Here is a 21,922-nt window from a genome sequence, read left to right as displayed (position 1 = left end):
ATGTTAAAATATCCAACTTCACAGCAGAAAAAAAGGTGTTTAAAACTTGGTACAAAAGTGATTTTGTTGTATATAACTAATATTACCCTTCCTGGCAACTGTGAGGAGGATGAATTTTTTTTTATAACTCATCCTTTTAATTTATATTAAGCCTTAAAATTATCCTTGTAAACAAAACAGCACACACATATAAATTATTGTCTGCATTTAGTCTACTTTATTAAATATTTTGAATTGTGTCTTTACAAATAATGAATTTAATTTAAGGAGTCATTTTTACCAAGACCAACACTCATTTTTGTGACTGAAATCACGTCCTTGTACTGTATGTTATTTTGCAAAGAATCTAAATATTCACAATTATATAACATATTATTTAAACATTATTTGTTAAACATTAAACAAACAACACAGACCTTGGAGAGACAGAAAAATATCCAGTTATATATATATATATATATATATATATATATATATGAACTAACTGAAGTCAGAATTATTAGCCCCCCTGAACACATTTCTAAACATAATAGTTTTAATAACCTATGTCTAATAACGGATTTATTTTATCTTAGTCATGATGACAGCACATTATATTTGACTAGATATTTTTCAAGACACTACTATACAGCTTAAAGTGACATTTAAAGGCTTAACTAGGTTAATTAGGTTAACTAGGCAGGTTAGGATAATTAGGCAAGTTATTGTATAACGATGATTTGTTCTATAGACTATCGAAAATAAAATAGCTTAAAGAGGCAAATTATTTTGACTTTAAAATGGTCTTTAAAAAATTTATAACTGCTTTTATTCTAGCCGAAATAAAACAAATAAGACTTTCTCCAGAAGAAAAAATATTATCAGACATACTGTGACAATTTCCTTGCTCTGTTAAACATCATTTGGGAAATATTTAAAAAAAGAAAAGAAAATTCAACGGGGGGCTAATAATTCAACTATATATACTGTATATATATATATATATATATATATATATATATATATATATATATATATATATATATATATAGTAATATATAGTATATAATATATAATATATAGTATTTAGCATGTATAATAATCTCATTGATTTAATCTGAGGTGATTTTTTAAGCTGCTGTTGGCTAAGAATTCAAGCAGCGATCAAAGACTACATGTTTTGGCGGAGGATCAGAGGAAATTTTAATGGGCTAGTTCACCCAAAAATGAAAATTACCTTATCATTTATTCTCCCTTGTGTGGTTTTAAACATCCTTCAAGACACTTTTTGTTTGCTTTTAGATTGGATTAAACTTTATTGTCATTACACAAGTACAAGGAAAGAAATGCAGTTTAGGTCTAACCAGGAGTGCAATAGCAGCAAGTGCAGGATATAGGTATAAGGTAAAAGTGCAATTATAGATAACTATGGGTAATATTTACAGATGGATGCACAACCACAAACCATGCCAAAAGGAAGCCCTATGTTAACGGTGTCCAGGCTGATACTAGCAACAAGATCAAAAGCCAGAGTCTGTCATGGTATGGGGTTGTCTAAGTGCCCTTTGCAAAGGTAACTTGCACTTCTGTGACGGCACAATCAATGCTGAAAAGTACATCGAGATTTTGGACCACAATCTAGGGACGCTCATGCATATTTCAACAAGACAATGCAAAACCACATTCTGCACACACTACAAAGTACTGGCTGTGGAGGAAGAGGATACAGGTATTTCACTGGCCTGCCTGCAGTCCCGACCTGTCTCCAATAGAGAATGTGTGGCGCATTTTGAAGCGCAAAATGCGACAATAAAGACCACGTACTGTTGCCCACCTTAAGACTTGTTTTCAGGAAGAATGGGACAAAATCACACCTGAAACACTTCATCAGTTGGTGTCTTCAGTCCCTAAACGTCTTTTAAGTGTTGTGAATAGAAACAGCAACACTACAAAGTGGTAAACGCTTTACTGGCAACTTTTTGCTTGAGATCAACCACTCTCACTGACAGAGCTGTGGTAAAACGAAACACTATTGGCTGGTAAAATGGGAGGGATTACTATATACCCCACCCTCTCTTCATGTTCCAGTTGAGATTTCGTCAACCATCACATAAAAAAATCCACGTTCCTAAGCACTTCACCAGACATTTACATCATAAATCCTGTGGCTTTCACTTGAAATACTTGCGCTCTCACCCAAAGCTGCTCTAACAACACTCTGAATGACACACTGTGCTCATCTCGCCGTAGGTTAAACAACGTGCCGTGACTGCATCCGCTAACAAGCAGAAAATGGAAATTCAGCACAGCCCAGTGTGTGCTTCACATCAGTGACAGAGAAAGCATTAAATCGCTATAGCACGGTTCAGCTCAGCGCCTGTTCTGAAGGATTACGGCTTCTTCATAATCAAATCAACTACCTGGAGGAAATCTGGATAGATCTCATAACCCAAACATTCTGCTGGGAAACGAGGTGGTGTTAGTAGCAGAGGTGTTACTATTGCTCATATTAATAAAAATCATGAGTTATTTAAGTTTAGAAGTTTTAAATGAGTGTTTATTTGATACAATTTTATTATATATTTAATTATATTACTTATATTATATTAATTATATTATTTATTTATATATTATACTATTTAATTGACATTTCCGTTTAGTTTTAGTTGATTTCATTAATGGGTTTTGTTAGTTTTAGTTTAGTTTTTATTTTATGAAACCATTTCGATGACGTTATTTAAATATTTATCTTCAGTTGTAGTAATTCTAGTTTGGTTAACAGTGTCGAAGTTTAGGGTTTGCACAGCTTATATTAACTCCTATCCAAACCAATTAGTATCAAAAATAAAATAATAGTTCCATATCACATAAAACAAAAGACACATCACATCTAAAATCATGCAATGAACGTAAAATGATGAAGAATTCAGACAATAATTACTGCAAAACATTTCTTACTTAGAATTTTTGTCCTGTTTCTAGTCGAATTATCTGAAAATTCTCAAATCAAGAATCATTTTCCTGACAAGTAAAAAATATTGTCTTGCCTATCGGTTCAAAATGAAGTGAGATTTTGCTTAAAACAAGCTAAATAATCTGCCAATGGGGTAAGCAAAATAATCTTATAACAAAGTGGGAATTATTTTGCTTAGCCCATTGGTAATATGATTATTTTGGCCGTTTAAAGAAAAACGCACTTAACTTTAACACATTATTTCTGATATTTTTACTTGTATTGAATATTAAATAAATAAAAGCTTTCAAAATATTATTAAATATTACCACAGTATCTAAGAGATTACAGAATTATATTTTGATGATCAATATAAATGTACCTTTAAATCAACAATTGAGATATTCACAGTTTAATGTATTTCCGGCGTCGTCAAAAGCTGAATGGACTTTTGTAAGACCTGGTGATAAATAGACCTCCTACTGTGTTTTTCAAAAAATGTGCACTCAAAAAATGAATTTTCCCTGAGAAAGCCCAAGCACAGACTCTCGTGCGCTGTAAAAGAGATTGAGTCTTATATTTTTTAGTTAAATGAACTTAACTTTTCTAGTCATCTCAACTTACATAAATCAAACTGATTAAAATGTTAAGTCAAACTTAGTATAACTTGTAAAATGTAGTTGAAACCTATTACACTTTTTAAACTAAGTTAAAGCATAATAACTGAAAAACACGTACACTGTAAAAATGCAGGGTTCCACACAATTCCTTCATGTTGTCCAACACAAATCGATTAAGTTAACTTAATTGTTTTTTACAAATTTAACTGGAATGAACATAAAACAATTAAGTTGTCCCCAAAAAAACTCTAGAACTGTGTTGAATCTGTGTTGATGCGCTCATCCAGAGGAGCATAAAGCTGAGCGGAGCCGACACAGCGGTAAAAAAATGATATGTCAAAAAGTCAAGACAGCCAATATTTATATGTTGCTTTAACTTATAAGTTAATCAGGTTTCAACTCATCTGTTTAAGTTACGATAAGTTTAACTTAATATTTTAGTCAGTCTGATTAGTGTAAGTTGAGATGACAAGAAAAGTTCATTTAATTCAACTCAAAAATTGAAAATGGCAAGAATTTTGTTTACAGTGTAGAATTTGAGTTGAATCAACTTAACTTTTCTCGTCAACTCAACTTACATCAACCAAACTGACTAAAAACATAAAGTTAAACTAAGTATAACCTAAAAAATGTAGTTGAAACTTGATACATTTAAAATAAGTTAAAGCAGAGCAGAATTTTGAGTTGAATCAACTTAACTTTTCTAGTTATCTCAACTTACATCAACCAAACTGACTAAAAACATAAAGTTAAACTTAGTATAACCTAAAAAATGTAGTTAAAACTTGATAAATTAAAAATAATTTTAAGCAGAGCTGAATTTTTGAATTGAATCAACTTAACTTTTCTAGTTATCTCAACTTGTATCAAACAAACTGACTAAAAACGTGAGGTTAAACTTAGTGTAACTGAAAAACATGTATGCAGGGTTCCACACAATTCCTTCATGTTGTCCAACACAGATTGATTAAGTTAACTTAATTGTTTTTTACAAATTTAACTGGAATGAACATAAAACAATTAAGTTGTCCCCAAAAAAACTCAGAACTGTGTAGAATCAGCTCATTTTAAATCAGTAGTTTGAACAAGCAACAAAAACATTGAGTTCCACACAATCGATTTGTGTTGTGACAACATGAAAGAATTAAGTTCACTTATTAGTTTTTAGACATTTAGGTGGATTGAACATAAAATAATTAAGTTGTCTCCAAAAAAACCTCAAGAATGTTGTTGTTTCAGCTCATTTTAAGTTTGAATAAACAGCAAACATCATTTTTTGTGTAGTTGAAACCTGATAAACTTGTTAAAATAAGTTAAAGCTACCTAAAATATTTGTTGTCTTGACTTTTTGTCCTTTATTTCATATAATGTGCTCATCCAGAGAAGCATAAAGCGAAGCGAGACCCGTCAAACCGTGCTCTCTCTGTCCATCAATCGCTCCACTGAAAGTCTGCGAGAGCACAGGGTCAGCAGAGATCCATACCACGCATTGATTTTAGATTATTCCAGCCCTCCCAAACCGCCCACACAACAACAACAGCCCTGCAAAGCATGCTGGGAAATGTCATAGTTCTCGCGGTGGCACCAAATGAGGTTGGGAGTGTGATCTGTCGTGGAACACAATGACAGGCCATAACTAACAAAGTCAAACACATTAGGAGAACAAATTAAATGCCCGTTTGGATAAAAGAAATATGATTCCATAAGAATTATGATCCATTATGAAATATGATCCCTCTAGATCTCCATAATTTAGCATCACAAAGGCCTTTGGACGAAACTAATTGAACATGGATTCGATGTGATAAAATTTGTAGGAGGAGATTGTTACACTGCAAAACATGTAATTTCCTGTTGCCAGCAGGTGGCGTTATAACTGTAACTGAATATTGGCATGTAGACATGATCAGGTCAGGACTCTTATCAAACGTGGAAATTTTGAGGCAGATCAGACAATGCATGCCTGAGTTATAACAACTTCCTGTTTCGTGACGAAACATCAAAGTTTATGAGGCCGATATGGACACGCCCTTCGAAGAAAACTCTAGATGTTCGCAATTTAACATCGCTAAGGCGTTTAGATGGCAATACCCAATTTTGGTGTTGATCTGATAAAATCTGTAGGAGGAGTTCGTTAAAGTACAACGCCTGGAAATGGCAAAAACGGCACTTTTTCGGTGCAGGAAAATTTAAAATATCCGACTTTAAGTTGGGTTTGAGATTTCGCTCCAAGAGAGATATTTGTAGGTTTTGGCATGTTTGATGTGTGTGCCAATTTTCGGACGTGTGCGTGAAACGTAGCTCGGGGGCCAGTCTGTCAAATGTGCATAGGTATGCACTGTCGAATAATTTTGCCACACCCACTTCCGAAACCTATAACAAACGTACATTTTTGACACTTCGTAAGTTTTCGAGCGTGTTTAGGCCCTCAAAATCGATTCATTCTTAAGAACAAGTGTTTGTCCCAATGTTCTGGTCAACATCATTAGAAAAAGACATGACAATCTTTAAACTACCGATAGATAAAGCATGTGATGTCACTTCCTCTGGCGGGAACTCTGGAAGGCATTGAGGCTAATATATATTTACATTCTACTTATATAGTTATTTTAATAACGGTCAAAATTATATCAATAGTTACAGCTAATCTGCTCCCTCCACTAACTCTATTTTAGACTGTTTTATAAATATGACACAGTTTTACACACAAATACAGTACATCTAAATATTTTGATAGTCCAGACAAAACCTGCCAACAGCACTCTACCCTATTAACCAAGAATAGCTCTGGCTACAGGCCAGCGGCTCTCTCTTAGTTAACAGAAAGCTGCTTCAATCACAATTTCCCCCCATTTCCAATTCTATTTTGGGACATTGGTGTTTTTTTTTAGGTTTTTTAGGTTATTGGTAGGCTTTCAGGCTGACTGTGACACAAAAACATGCTGTAAACACCAGGCAAAAATCAATACAATCTGTGCTGTTACGCTTGTCCATAAACATTTGTCACAGTCTAAATTAAAGAGAGAGATGCTAGTGAAATTACTTAAAACTTTTCCTTTTCTCATTGAAACCTAAAACTAATTTGTGTAGTGACTTACACTCTATTGGTCGAAATCCATTCATTCATTCATTTTCATTTCGGCTTAGTCCCTTTATTAATCCGGGGTCGCCACAGCGGAATGAACCGCCAACTTACCCAGCATATGTTTTACGCAGCGGATGCCTTTCCAGCTGCAACCCATCGCCGGGAAACACCCATACACTCTCATTCACACACATAAACTACGGACAATTTAGCTTTCCCAATTCACCTATGGCTCATGTGTTTGGACTTGTGGGGGAAACCAGAAGTCCCGGAGGAAACCCACGCCAACACGGGGAGAACATGCAAACTCTACAAAGAAATGGCAACTGACTCAGCTGAGGTTCGAACTAGTGACCTTCGTGCTGTGAGGCGACAGTGCTACCCACTGTGCACCCGCACCACCATGGGTCAAAATGTCTTTTTAAATATTTGCCGTTAAAACCGTACTGTCTGTCAGGGGTGGGTGATATAGCACAAATATCATATCGCTATTTTTTTTAAGGAAAATCTCGATTTTATCACAGTTCTTTCAAATGCTTTGTTGTTGTATTAACATCAAATTAATAGGAATACATTCATTAATTCATTTTCCATCGGCTTACTCTTCATTTCAGAGGTTGCCACAGCGGAATGAACCACCAACAATTCTGGCATATGTTTTACACAGCACATGCCCTTCCATCCGCAAAAACACCCATTCCAGTACTAGAAAACACCCATACACTCTCACATTCACACTCATACACTTCGGCCAATTTAGCTTATTCAATTCACCTATAGCGCATGTGTTTGGACTGTGAGGGAAACCGGAGCACCCGGAGGAAACCCACTTCAACACGGGGAGAACACGCAAACTCCACACAGAAATGCCAACTGACCCAGCCGGGACTCGAACCAGCGTCCTTCGTGCTGTGAGGCAACAGTTCAAACTACTGAGCCGCCCTGGATAGTAATAAACTAATACAAATTAGGGATACATCATCAGAGTGAGCAAATATTGCCAGAATACCAATTTTGGGGTGATTTATCCCTTAATGTCAAGCAGCGTTTAACGCAGAAATATGCTGCATTGAAGAATTAAACTGTAAACTATTATGGGATACGTTTGTGCCAAAAAGATTAACAAACCTTGAATGAAAAATTTGAAAAACACTAATATATACACTCACCGGCCACTTTATTAGGTACAACCAAGCGGCAACCCCTCGCTCTCCCTCATAAAGCAAATACGGAAGTAGCTCAAACTGCAATTCATTGAAATTCCGCTAGTACTGGCTTCATATGGAGTAAACTTCTATTGACCCCACTTTTAAAATGTCCAACTTTACAGCAGAAAAAATGTGTTTGCAGCCTGGTACAAAGAACGATTTTGGTTTATATAGCTAATATTACCCTTCATGACAACTGTGAGGGGGGTGAATTTTTCTAATAACTCATCCTTTTCGCTTTTATTAAGTTTTATTAAGTCTGCATAATTAAGGGTGTGGCCACTTGAGTGACAGCTAGGTCTCGTTGGTCGCTGTCTCGTCACCTGAGCTGATTCCGGCTGATTAGCCGCTGAACCCAGCATATACAGTACATCGTATTTTTGTTTTGTTTTATCTGGCATTATACAGTCAATTGCCTTTTTGTATTATTTTCTACAATTATCAGATGATATAGGATGCTTTGTGCACTTAATTGTGCTCACAAACTATTCACATGTCCTCCATTTCCCAGGTGAATGAAATTATATACTTATTTACCATCTCTATAAATGTATTTGTTTTATTTAAGATCATTTATCATTAATATTTTTCTATAGACCCGTAAAGCACTCCAGAATCTGACAGATTGATTAGCTGTAGGCTCTAGAACAGTCGTCTGAAGCGTTTTCATAGAGTTTTATGCCTGGATTTCATCAATAGTCTTGCATTTACTCACACAGACTATATTTGAAGTGTTTAGAAGTAATTCGGGTTTTCCTCCTGTAGAAAAACATCATAAGAACAATGCTTAGTGGCTCAATGTATTACTACAGTGTTTTTAAAAGACTAAACACTGATATAGTGTACAACCAAGCACATGTGGTCAGAACACAAACAAGTCGCAGGTAATGAAGTATTAAGCGTTCTCCCAAAGAAAAGCTTGTCTAAGCAAAATACTAGCAGGCGTCTGTAGCTCCGCTCAAGCTCCACCTCTTTGGCCTTGTTTGGTGTCCCCTGGTCGGTGCGATGACGCAAGAACAAAATGGCGACGGTTGGCCACGCCTACTTGTAGCTTCTTTTAAGTTCTTCAGAAATCTTTGGGTGACGTCACGGACACTACGTCCATATATTTTACAGTCTATGGGTACAACTTACTAGTACCAGGTCAGACGGAGCAGACGCTTTTATCCAAATCGACTTACAACTGAGGAGGCAAGAATAGGTAATACACACAACGAGCTGTTTGTTTGTTTTTAAATAGAAAAATTGTTTCTACAGTTGGTTTGTCAAGCCCACTCACCTGTGTGAAGCTCACTTCATAAATGCATTATGATATTATATGTAAATATATATTTTTATGTATGATGCTTTATACAGCGGGGGAAATAAGCATTGAACACGTCACCGTTTTTCTCAGATGACATATTTCTAAAGGTGCTGTTGACTTGAAATTTTCACCAAATGTTGATAACAACCAAAGAAATCCATATATGCAAAAAAAAAACAGATCTAATTAGTTTACAAATGAAGTTATGTGTAATAAAATGAAAGGATGCAAGGAAAGTGTATTGAACACATGAAGAAAGGGAGGTGTAGAAAGGCAGTGAAAGCTCAGACAGCAGCTGAAATCTCTCAGTAGTTCTTCAGCAAGCCTCTGCTCTTCCTCAGTGTAAATGAATATCAGCTGCTTCAGTCCAACATCTACATTAGCAGGAGGATAAAGATAAAACCAGGGTGGACATTTCACCAAGACAATGATCCAAAACACAGCCAAGGAAACACTCAAATGCTTTCAGAGAAAGAAAATCAAGCTGTAGAATGGCCTAGCCAATCACCTGACCTGAATCCAATAGAGAATACAAAATAAAGATCAGATTTGATAGACGAGACCCACAGAAACATCAAGATTTTTACACTCTGTTAAAGTCTGTGAGAATCTCACACCTGAGCAATGAACGTGCCTTCATTCTCCATATGAGAGGCGTCTTTAAGCTGCAGCACCAAAAAAACCTCACCAAAATATAAAGTATTAAATGCATTTCAGTAGTTTTAGTACTTCCTCCTTGTGTCATTTCATTGTTACTACACAGAACTCTTTTTTTATTTTATGTTTATGTTTGTATTGTTTGGGTTTTTACCAAAATCTGGTTTAATTCCATGTCAACAGCTCCTTTACAAATATTATTTCCAGTAAAAAACATGACGTGTTCAATACTTATTTTCCCCGCTATATATGATGATATAGTATGAGGGCTTCATATAAGCACAATGTGACCCCCATCAATTCACACACACAGAAACATCACGCGCTAAATCTCAAGCCTCTGCTTTATCACAGCAGAAGAAACTGTATTCATAAACCCTGAATAACACGCACACTGACACCGCCATCCCAAGAATTTAAGTCTAATGTACATTTGCTGAGCGTTTCAATTATGTGTACTTAGCGAAGATTACACAACCCTCTTAACGACGTCCTCAAAAAAAAAACAGTCTGTTTAATCTGAAAGAGTGTCCATGGGAGTCGCTTAGTCAAACATTTACTCAAGGAAGTCATTATGGTGTTGATAAACCCAGTTTGCAGGAGATCTACATGCGAGCTGGGCACGAGGGACAGGGTGGGGGGCTGAAAAGCATGACAATTTTCAGCGTCGAGTACATACACAACTGTTCAAACCCAATGAAACAAACAGCATCCGCCCCAAAGCTAAATACAGTCTGTTTCTCTTGGATACAAGTCGAGCAAACAATTCTTTCATGAGAATCTCAATACACCAAGAATACAAGACACTCCATTAGGTGGTAGTGAGTTGAACCCTCTTGCCTTCCCCCACCACACCACTTGACAAGCTCAAAACATTATGCAATTTTGAGTGTGCCTCACACAGGTGAGTGGGCTTGACAAACCACCTGTAGAAAACACACTTTTTCATCTCTCTGTCATTTTAACCAACACTTGCACCAGTGCACTTTGCGTGCAGTTCCTCTGTATAATTAGCATATATTGTATGTATAGCCTCTTCTTGTTGAATCTCTAAATGCCTCCTAAATTGTAAGTTGATTGGACAAAAGCGTCTCCAAAATGCAACCCAGGCTCATTCTGAAAATGTAGTCCTGCGGACGTTTCTGGAGACCGCGAATTATGTAGCCAGGGGTACGTATGGCTGAATTTCATTTTTTTAACCAACACTAGGGGGCGGTGTGACGGCGTTCCTTTTCGTGCTTACCGGCTGACCGCTTACTCCGTGTGGAGGGTTTTCCTGCTGCAACCAGTTTGTCCAGTTAGCTCCTCGTGTACGTCTGCAGACTTGAGATTCAAAGAGGAGATGATCACGACGACAACGACGGGGTTCGAGTCCGAGGAAGAGCAGGTCCAGAAATCAGGTAAGACAAAAACAGAATTCAAAAAATAAAATGAACGCGTGAATAACAGGGTGAGAATGTGGTAAAATCCGAAAACGTGGTAAAAATCAGACGAGGGCTTTTCTTTTTCTGGACGGCTTTTGTAAATCGTTGGTTGGGTTTTAGGGAAGTAATTGGGTGGGCGGGTCAATCGCTAAAATTGGTTGGGTTTAGGGAAGGAGGGTGGGTCTGTCGACTGGTCGGACGGCCAGTCAGTCATTCAGTCAGTCAGACAGACGTTCGGTCGACAGCGGCCTCTGGTGGGTTTACGCGAGAACAGCGGGGGCGAACATCACTCCCGATAGAAATTTGAGATACGAAAATGCGCATCTCGTGGATTTTAGCAAAAACTGCTAAAATACATACCTTCCCGTGACGTAATTTGCGGTCTCCAGAAACGTCCACAGGACTAAATTTTCAGAATGAGCCTGGTTTGCCTAAAAGTAAATGACAAAATTTCTCTAAAACGAGAAAATTCTGAAAATAATAAGCAATGCGTTTCAGGGGCGGAGTCAAGGGGGCGGGGTCAAGGGAACTTGAAAACTCCATTTAAACGACGTCATCACCTGAAGACACAGTGTCACCGAGATGGTCTTACAGCCCAGTAGGTCTGGGCCTCCCATAAACGCTCAAGTTCCCTTGACTCCACCCTCTTTTCAAATCAGGGCCACAAAGTAAAACGCACAGAAACGTGAAGGGCAAAGTGAAAACAGCATCGCAAACTCACAGCTGACTAAAAAGCAAATAAAAATGAGCATTGCAATTGACTGGACTGGTTTTGTAAGGGCAATGCTATACAAAAAGTTTTGCAAATATAGATATGTTATTTTTTTCCAATTGCAAATATTTAAAAAAAAAATTGCACTGCTTGATTTTTATTTGTAGTTGTTTTTTGTTTGCACATTTCATTTTTATTTCTCAATAAATAAAAATGTATTTCTCAATTTTTGGAGATTCGCATTTATTTAATTTATACATTTTTTTGCTCAATATTTTATTTTTTGCTTGCCAAACTTTCTTTTATTCCGCAGATATATATGGCCCTAGATTGACTCCGTATAATACTGCACTGCTACGCTACATCAAAATCGACGTAATCTGGATCCAATTTTAACACCAGGATAATGTTAGAAGAGGCTTGTTGTGGTTATATCACTCCAACATGACTGTGGCCACGCCATACCTACAATCCAAACAGCTAACAAAAGCTGAATTTGCATGATAGGTGGCCTTTAAATCAATTATTAACATTACTAACATTTGCACTCAAACTACTGCTAATCGCGCCATTATTAAAAGGTGCAGTTATGTACATTTCTGACTCTTCTAAAGCTTAAAAATACCATAATATGTTTGCAGATATTTTAGCCTAAATAGACACTACAACATTTTACACTGCGTTAACCTCGTCAGCTAAACTCTCCCACTCTATTTTTTTTCTTTTGTTATTAATTCCGGGGGACAAACTTGCAAATAACACAGTTTTTCTCCGGTCTACCTCCGATAGGAGCACCTCCAATTCACATTCTGTGAAGTTTCTCTTCGTGCTTGCTTTTGCCATTTCTTTTTCGCTTGGTTATGCCAAAGTAGAGTCATTACCATATTTATAAGGGGGAGGAGGCAGGGAGGGGTTTTGCGCTCGTGCACGTGCGCTCAGTTTCACGTTAATTCGGATGTACAAAGAGAATATGCGTGGGTTTCCGCGTATGCAGTGTTTCATACATCTGATTTTGTCCGTACGCAATCTTTAAGTATGAATTCAATGCAAGACTTTGTACTTGAAGCCCCAGGTCTTTACATTTCTATCTCACTCGATGAATCAATAGCAGTTTAAATGAAGCATATAACAGGCTGACATTATATTGATACAGTCTCCAGTTTAAAAGCTTGATTTAATGAGACTGGCTTAGTGCGTTTAAAGGGTTTGTATAGTCCAAGATTTGATGAGGAGCTGTGTAACGTCCAGTCAAACAGTGAAATTCAGCAGAGCATTACAGGCTGGACAAAATCACAAAAAAAAAAAACAACAACAACATTTCTATGAGACAGAACATCGAGGCTCTCGATGCTTACACATTTACCCGCCAGATTATTAATAGAAAATAAAAACTTTGTTTCCATAGCAACAGTTATAGTCCATATGGAAAGTGTCTCCTCTTGTTGCCAAGACAACCAACCCACGATGAACTCGCAGCTGAACGACGCAGAGCTGTTGATCTGTCCCCAAACAAGCCTGGACAACATACAAAACTGACCTTAGCGAATACTGACATGCTGACAAAAGGAATGATCGGCAGCCATTAAAACTAAACAGGCTCCTTTTAATAAAGTTAATATGTTTATTCCGTAATAGGTCTTTCCGCATTCTCATTAATCAAACCACATTGAAGCGGAGGAAATAAACGATAGCGCAGTTTCCCCCTTCTCTCCTGTCTGAAACTCTCACTGCAGACATGATGTCAGTGTAGATTCCATTAAACACTGAATCCGGGCCTGAAATACTGGCTCTGAATTTTCCCACTCCTGTCACTGTTTGAGGAGAGCAAGGGTCATCTCGCAGACCCGATATCCGAGCATGCCAAAGTGGAATAAATAGAAAGCTCAGCCCTAACGATGGCCCCCAGTCTTTAAACTGGCTCCGAGTGCAGCATGTGGAAGTGTTTAATGAGAGACTGCAGGGTTTGAATCTGAACATACAGTCATAATGATTCTTCTGCTTCTGTATTTTGTTTTATATGAACTGAATGTGAAGGAATTGTGAGCATCTTAAGGTACAAATGAAATCAAAACTAACCATGTTGATTGTGTTAGCTCACATTGCTAGTTTTGTGGTGAACAATTCATCTGTGCATGTCATTAAGAGAAAAAAAATAGTTTGCACATGTAATCTGACATTGAAATTGTTTGTGTTTAGTTAAATTCTCAGATTAGGTCTGTCTGAGGTATTGGGCGTGGCTAACACACTTAACCACACCCCTCTAGATGTCAGTTTTGACAACAAACAGAAATGGTGAGCAGGAGTCTGTTAGGTTGTAATAACTCAATTCCTGGGTCACACATGGGGGCTCATCCGGGATATGACTGAGGTTTAGGGGGGTGAGAGTAACAGAGGCCAGCTAGGAAAGTGCTATGCAGCTAAACCTGACTCTTCTTATCTCTAAAGTTGCTCTAGCGACAGACGCTAGAGGCCATGGTCTTTAGCCTCCTTATTAGAGCAACCGACTCCCATATCGCCAGTTCGATCCCAGCTCAGACTGGGTTGGGCGCAGTAGGACCCGTGGGTTACACCATGATGACAGTACATAATATTTTTCAAGATATGTATTTTGCAAGATACTAGTATTCGGCTTAACTAGGTTATTATGTTAATTAGGTATGTTAGTATAATTAGGCAAGGTTTTATATAACAGTGGTTTCTTCTGTAGCCAATTGAAATATATATATATATATATATATCTTAAAGAGGCTAATAATATTGACCTTAAAATTAATATTGACCAAAACTTTAATTATTCCACTCAAACTAAACACAGACTTTCTCCAGAAAGAAAAATTACATATAACAACTGTATATCATCCTATTGCACATCGCTATTCATAGCGCAGTGTTTCTCTCTAAAGTAATATTAGTCAAGCTTTCCCACACACCAAAAACCCATTTAATTAAACAGTCTGCTTACATTACTGTACCTTTAACACTCCTATTCGTAAATGAGCTCTTGAACAATTCATAATTTCCACATAACTCATAATGAACCATCAGGATGAGCATAAATACTAAACGTTCCCTATTAAAAGTCCATTAAAATCCTGCTTGGCCAAGCAAGCGTTGTGACCATGCAGGAAAGTGCCACATCCGCAGAAGGTCAGCACAAAAAGTTCCTCGGCACAAAACTCTAACCTAATTCAATAAAGTCAAGTATGATTAATGTCAAGAAGAAACGCCTGCCGTCAGCTTAAAACACAAACATCGGCGGTAGCTTTTGTATAGCTGCTGAGTTGGAAGTGAAAGGTTTTAATAACTTACGTGCCCAAAACCTCTTTGAAGTCATAGATATCCTTGATGTTCGATGTTTTCTTTTTCCAAGAGGGTCCATCCTCTCCCAGGGGCATTTTGCTACGGTCGATGATGGAGAAACTGAGAGAGAAAGAGGAAACTGATTAATTATTATACATTATAAAGAAAAACCTACAGATATTTAGAGCCAAGACTTTTTCTGGCATGAAAAGCCTATGAAATTACAAGAGCTTCAGCTGAATCCTTAAAGGAACACTTAATTTATTTTTTAAGTTAAGAGTTATGGATTTGAGTTAAATTGAGAGTTAAACAATTAAATAAAGTCAAAACAGAGTTAAACAACCGTGTTTTACCATTTTTAATCCATTCAGCCGATTTCCGGGTCTGGCGGGAGCACTTTTAGCTTAGCTTAGCTTAGCTTAGCATAGATCATTGAATCAGATTAGACCATTAGCAAAAAAAAAATTGCAAAAAAAGATCCTTTTACTATTTAAAGCCTGAACCTTCTGTAATTACATTGTGTACTAAGAGCAACGTAAAATAAAAAGTTGCTATTTTCTAGGTCAATACGGCTAGGAACTATAGCTAGAAAATAGCAACTTTTAATTTTCATTTACAGAAGATTACAGCCTTAAATAAGAAAACTATTATTTGTTTTTATAATTGTTTACAATTTTTGAGCGAGATGCTAACGGTCTAATCTGATTCAATGATCTATGCTAAGCTAAGCTAAGCTAAGCTAAGCTAAAAGTGCTCCTGGGAACCCAGACATTAGCTGAATGGATTAAAAAAATGGTACTAAGACCGACTGACAAAAATGAAAAGTTGCTATTTTCTAGGTCAATATGGCTAGGATAGGAACTATAGCTAGAAAATAGCAACTATAGCTAGATAGCGACTATAGGAACTATAGCTAGAAAATAGCAACTTTTCATTTTCCGTCGGTCTTCTTTTTTTTTTTATTGAAGCATATAACTAACAAACATACAGGATTATATGATAATATAAATTCAGCTTTACATAGGAAAACTATTTGTATTTTTTTTATTAACTTTTTGGAAATTTTGGAGCGAGGTGCTAATGGTCTAATCTGATTCAATGATCTATGCTAAGCTAAGCTAAAAGTGCTCCCACCAAGCGCAGATATCAGCTGAATTTAATCAAAAATGTTAAAACACAACTATTTAACTCCACAATTATACAAGCGTAAAGGTTGAGAGTTATAGATTTGGGTTAAAGAGTTAAACGACAGAGGGTCAAAATAGAGTAAACAGTTGAGTTTTACCATTTTTGAATTCCTACATCTGATCTTCGTCTGGCGGGAGCACTTTTAGCTTAGCTTAGCATAGATCATTGAATCGGATTAGACCTTTAGCATCTTCCTAAAAAACTGCAAAAAAGATCCTTTTACTATTTAAAGCCTGACCCTTCTGTAATTACATTGTCTACTAAGAGCAACGGAAAATGAAAAGTTGCTATTTTCTCGGTCAATATGGCTAGGAAATATAGGTAGATAATAACTATAGCTAGATAGCATCTATAGGAACAGGAAAATAGCAACTTTTCATTTTCCGTCGGTCTTAGTACACAATATAATTACAGGAAATACCAGCTTTAAATAGGAAACTATTTGTATTTTTTTAAATAATTTTTTTTACAATTTTTGAGTGAGATGCTAATGGTCTAATCTGATTCAATGATCTATGCTAAGCTAAGCTAAGCTAAGCTAAAAGTGCTCCTGGCAAACCCAGACATTAGCTGAATGAATTAAAAAATGGTACTAAGACCGACTGACAAAAATGAAAAGTTGCTATTTTCCAGGTCAATATGGCTAGGATAGGAACTATAGCTAGAAAATAACAACTTTAGCTAGATAACATCTATAGGAACTATAGCAGGAAAATAGCAACTTTTCATTTTCCGTCGGTCTTAGAACACAATATAATTACAGGAAATACCAGCTTTAAATAGGAAACTATTTGTATTTTTTAAAATAATTTTTCTACAAAAATTAAAAATATCTACAATATTTGAGCGAGATGCTAATGGTCTAATCTTTTCAATGATCTATGCTAAGCTAAGCTAAAAGTGCTCCAGCCAAACCCAGACATTAGCTGAATGGATTTTAAAAAATGGTACTAAGATCGACTAACAAAAATGAAAAGTTGCTATTTTCTAGGTCAATATGGCTAGGATAGGAACTATAGCTAGAAAATAGCAACTATAGATAGTGACTACAGGAACTATAGCAAGAAAATAGCAACTTTTCATTTTTCGTCAGTCTTAGTACACAAAATAATTACAGGAAATTCCAGCTTTAAATAGGAAAACTTTTTGTATTTTTTTTAATAATTTTTGAGTGAGGTGCTAATGGTCTAATCCGATTCAATGATCTATGCTAAGCTAAGCTAAAAGTTCTCCCGCCAGACACAGATATCAGCTGAATTGATTCAACTCAACTATATAACTCAAGATGAGCTGTAAAATGAGCATATTTTCAAAAAAAGTGGAGTGTTCCTTTAAAACCTTTGTCCTATAGGGCAATTCATTTTGGATTATGACCCGAGCATAAGGAAATCTTCACGTTTACAAGGCTGTGGTGTAATTTACAAGTGTGTGACATGATGACATATGATGTGCCTTGAAGCTATAAGGCCTTTTTACTGTGTGTAAACTGCGATTACTATTAAGATGCCGTCATGTCACAGCAAATGCTCACCATGTGTCTGTTTTCTTTGAGCAAGACGTCTGACGGCTACATACACATACGCTAGCAAAAAAACACTCAGCTTGTTCACTCTTCAATTTTCAATGAGATGTGACAGTGTAAACGGAGCAGTCATAGGTTCAAAAAATAATACAAATCTTGTAACGACTCTTGTAAAACGAACTAACTATTAAGTCTTAAAATTTCACACCATATGACTTTACTTAAGACTTTTACATATTATGAAAAGCTCATTTACTTCACACTTACCTGTTCTACAGCTGCTCAAAGTTTCAAGAAGAACAACAAAATAAAGGCTCTTTCCATGTATTTGAGTATTCGTTTCATTTGCTATTTATACAGTTGAAGTCAGAATTATTAGCCCACCTTTTAATTTTATTTTCTTTTTTAAAAATTTCCCAAATGATGTTCAACAAAGCAAGGAAATTTTCACAGTATGTCTGATAATATTTACACTATTTATATACAGTGCATATACTGTAGTGTGTTAATGATATCAAGAGGAAGCAATTATTGTTAAAAAAAATCTAATAGATCTGCAAAACCAGTACTCATTTTGTAATGTAAAAAAAAAACAGACTGGTTTTACTAGTTATTAATATTTAAACAGCATTTTAGATAGTGTTTCTTCATTCGTTTATTTAGCTTTAATATTTATTTATATACATTTTTTATCTATAATTTGGTACTGGCTTGACTTTATTCTTATCAGTGCATGCCTAAAATATGTATGGAATATTCCCCTCAAATATTACACTGAAAGATGAAACATATCAGCTCTGCAATAACACAGGTAGATTTCTCACATGGCTTTCTCAGCAAAACAAAACGTGTGACTGGAAATCTTTAAATAGAGCTCTGATTTGATTTTCAACAGCACGATTCACAAGTCCCCAAACAGCTCTGAATAAAAGCTGTGAACGTTACTTCAACTCCACGCAGACCGCTGTACAGGGATATCCTGAGATCTATACACCCAAATAACATTTATGTCTTCGCTAATTACAATCCCAACTTGACTAGGACTGCACATTACTGGGATAATGTCTGGTATCGTTGTTTAGTGTTGCCATGATCATATTTCTTACGGTTTAACCAACTTGCAAGTGATTTTTTCAGCAATTCAAAAATATATGTTTATATTACGGGTGGCTCAGTAGGTAGTGCTGTCGGCTCACAGCAAGAAGGTCGCTGGTTCAAGCCTAGGCTGGGTCATTTGGCATTTCTGTGGGGAGTTTGCATGTTCTCCCTGCGTTTGCATGGGTTTCCTCCGGTTTCCCCCACAGAGCAAGGAAATTTTCACAGTATGTCTGATAATATTTTTTCTTCTGGAGAAAGTCTTATTTGTTTTATTTCGGCTAGAATAAAAGCAGTTTTTAATATTTTTAAAGCCATTTTAAGGTCAATATTATTAGCCCCTTTAAGCTACATTTTTTTTCCGACAGTCTACAGAACAATCCATCGTTATACAATAACTTGCCTAATTACCCTAACCTGCCTAGGTAAATTTATTACCCAGAAGCCTTTAAATGTCACTTTAAGCTGTATAGAAACTGTATAGAAAATATCTAGTCAAATATTATGTGCTGTCATCATGGCAAAGATAAAAGAAATCAGTTATTAGAAATCTTATTTACTTATTTATTTAGAAATCCTTAGTTATTAAAACTATTATGTTATAAATGTGTTGGAAAAATCTTCTCTCTGTTAAACAGATATTGGGGAAAAAATATCTGCCCCCCACCCCCCTCCTCACGTAACAGTACCTACTGGAGAGGTGGGGATGAAGATAGAAAAGGCGCCATTCGATTGGTCAGATCTGGATATGACATTAAGTCAGAATTATTATCGCTCCTGAATTATTAGACCCTGTTTATTTTTTATATCTGTTTAACGGAGAGAAGACAAACAACACAAAAACAAATAAGACTTTCTCCGGAAGAAAAAATATTATCAGACATACTGTGAAAATTTCCTTGATCTGTTGAACATCATTTGGGAAATTTTTAAAAAGGAGAAAAAAAAATCAAAGGGGGCTAATAATTCTGACCTCAATCCTGATATGGATATTGCATATATTATTATCGTGATAACTTACAATATATCGTACAACCCTAAACTTGACGTTGCAGATCCTGCGGTGTGACTATTGCAGATGTGCACATTGCTACAGCTGAAGTCAGAATTGTTTACCCTCCTGTGAATTTTCCTTTTTCAAATATTTCCCAAATGATGTTTAACAGAGCAGGGAATATTTCACAGTATTTCCTATAATATTTTTTCTGCTGGAGAAAGTCTTATTTGTTTTATTTCGGCTAGAATAAAAACAAGCAGTTATTTTTTTTCATAAAAAGGTCACAATTATTAGCCCCTGAAGCATTTTCCCCCATTATCTACACAACCCATCGTTATACAAAGATTTGCCTAATTACCCTAACCTGCCTAGTTAACCGAGTTAATCCTTTAAATGTCACTTTAAGCTGTATAGAAGTGTCTTGAATAATATCTAGTTAAATATTATTTACTGTCATCAAGGCGAAGATAAAATAAATCAGTTATTAGAAATGAGCTATTAAAAGTATTTACAAATGTGTTGAAAAAATCTTCTCTCCGCTAAACAGAAATTGGGGAAAAAAATATACAAGGGGGCTAATAATTCAAGAAGGCTAATAATTCTGACGTAAACTGTATATTGATGCGGAAATGATACATTTCACAGGACTAGCGTCCGCCCTGGTATCTTCAGCAATCATTTCAGCTCAGACTCACGACTTGTCCTCTGTTGTGTGGGCCGGGGGTTTGTTGTGTCTATTTTGGAGAGTGCTAAACCATTTCCTAAGAGCTGTCACTGTCTGTCCGCCCCTCCTAGACAACAACTGAGGAGCTTTATGGTCTAAAATAACCCGTTTAGTATTGTCCTGCATAGGCTTGTGCCGGTATTCGGTAATGCGATAAATCACCGCGGGCACTTATTATCGCGGGCACTTCAAAATACCGTGAAAGTAAATAGATCCGAATTTATATTCTTAGAACGCGCCTTAGCTTATTTTCCATCAACCGCTTGAAGAAACACTGCGTATATGCTGCGCAGAACTGATGCGCACTCTGATGTAAACAATCCCCGCATGTAGAAGCACTGTGTGCACGCAGTGCGCGCCGCCGCTGCCACCGCTCGCTAATCCTCACACGAAGAAGAAGCATGGCGGAAGGAGGAACGCTGCCGACAATTTATCCCCCTTCACAAAGGGTAAAGTCAGAGGTTTGGAAATATTTTGGGTTCCAAAAAAATGCAGAGGGATTGCTGATCGAAGACGGTTTCCCTTTGCACATTCACTTTGATATAATTGCTCAAGTTTACTTTTATATTGTGTATTGTTTTATTTATATTTATTTGTATTTAAATGTTTGAAGTACTTTTAGTTAATTAAAAAGTTATTAAAGTTACTAAGTTGATGAAACTGAAGTTTTTTGTGTTTTTTTACCTGTTTCTCTAGTAAAATATCGTGATAATACCGTATACCGTGATAAAAGCTCAATCAATTAATCGCAGCATGAAAATGTGATACCGGCACGTGCCTAGTCCTGCATCAAATGAATTCACAGAGACGGTTTGTTTGTCACCTCATGTCAAACAAAAAGATTTTTGGCTCCATATTCTAACTTAAAGAGATTAAAGCAAAGACAATCATTTACTCACCCTTTACTTGTTCAAAACCTATTTGAGTTTCTTTCTTCTGTTGAACACAAGTGAAGATATTCTGAAAAATGTTGGTAGACTTCCATTCCTTTCCTTCTCTATTATCTACAAGGTTTGCACTCTTTCTTTTTTAAAGCAACATCATTTTTAATCAAGCACCTCAGTAATTCATACCCCCGCATATGCAGCAGCATGAAAGTTCTTACTGTACTTAACATTTCATTTACACTAATGAAATTAAATAAAGTGTTTT

The 21,922-nt window shown here is 36.3% G+C and overlaps 1 protein-coding gene across 1 annotated transcript in view; it reads right to left on the bottom strand.

The window, feature by feature from the left end:
- Window positions 1–21,922, bottom strand: part of camk1b (calcium/calmodulin-dependent protein kinase Ib) — a 109,878-nt gene that overhangs the window by 64,348 nt on the left and 23,608 nt on the right. The window contains exon 2 of the mRNA XM_056468124.1: window positions 15,254–15,364. Coding sequence (XP_056324099.1) covers window positions 15,254–15,339 — 86 coding nt within the window. The 5' untranslated portion in view covers window positions 15,340–15,364. The remainder of the gene's footprint in view (window positions 1–15,253; window positions 15,365–21,922) is intronic.

This window comes from Danio aesculapii, chromosome 11 (genome assembly GCF_903798145.1).
Source record: "Danio aesculapii chromosome 11, fDanAes4.1, whole genome shotgun sequence".
In the NCBI taxonomy this organism is placed as follows: Eukaryota; Metazoa; Chordata; class Actinopteri; order Cypriniformes; family Danionidae; genus Danio; species Danio aesculapii.
The sequence above is the reverse complement of the archived record's forward strand: the minus strand, read 5'-3'. Positions and strand labels throughout refer to the sequence as shown.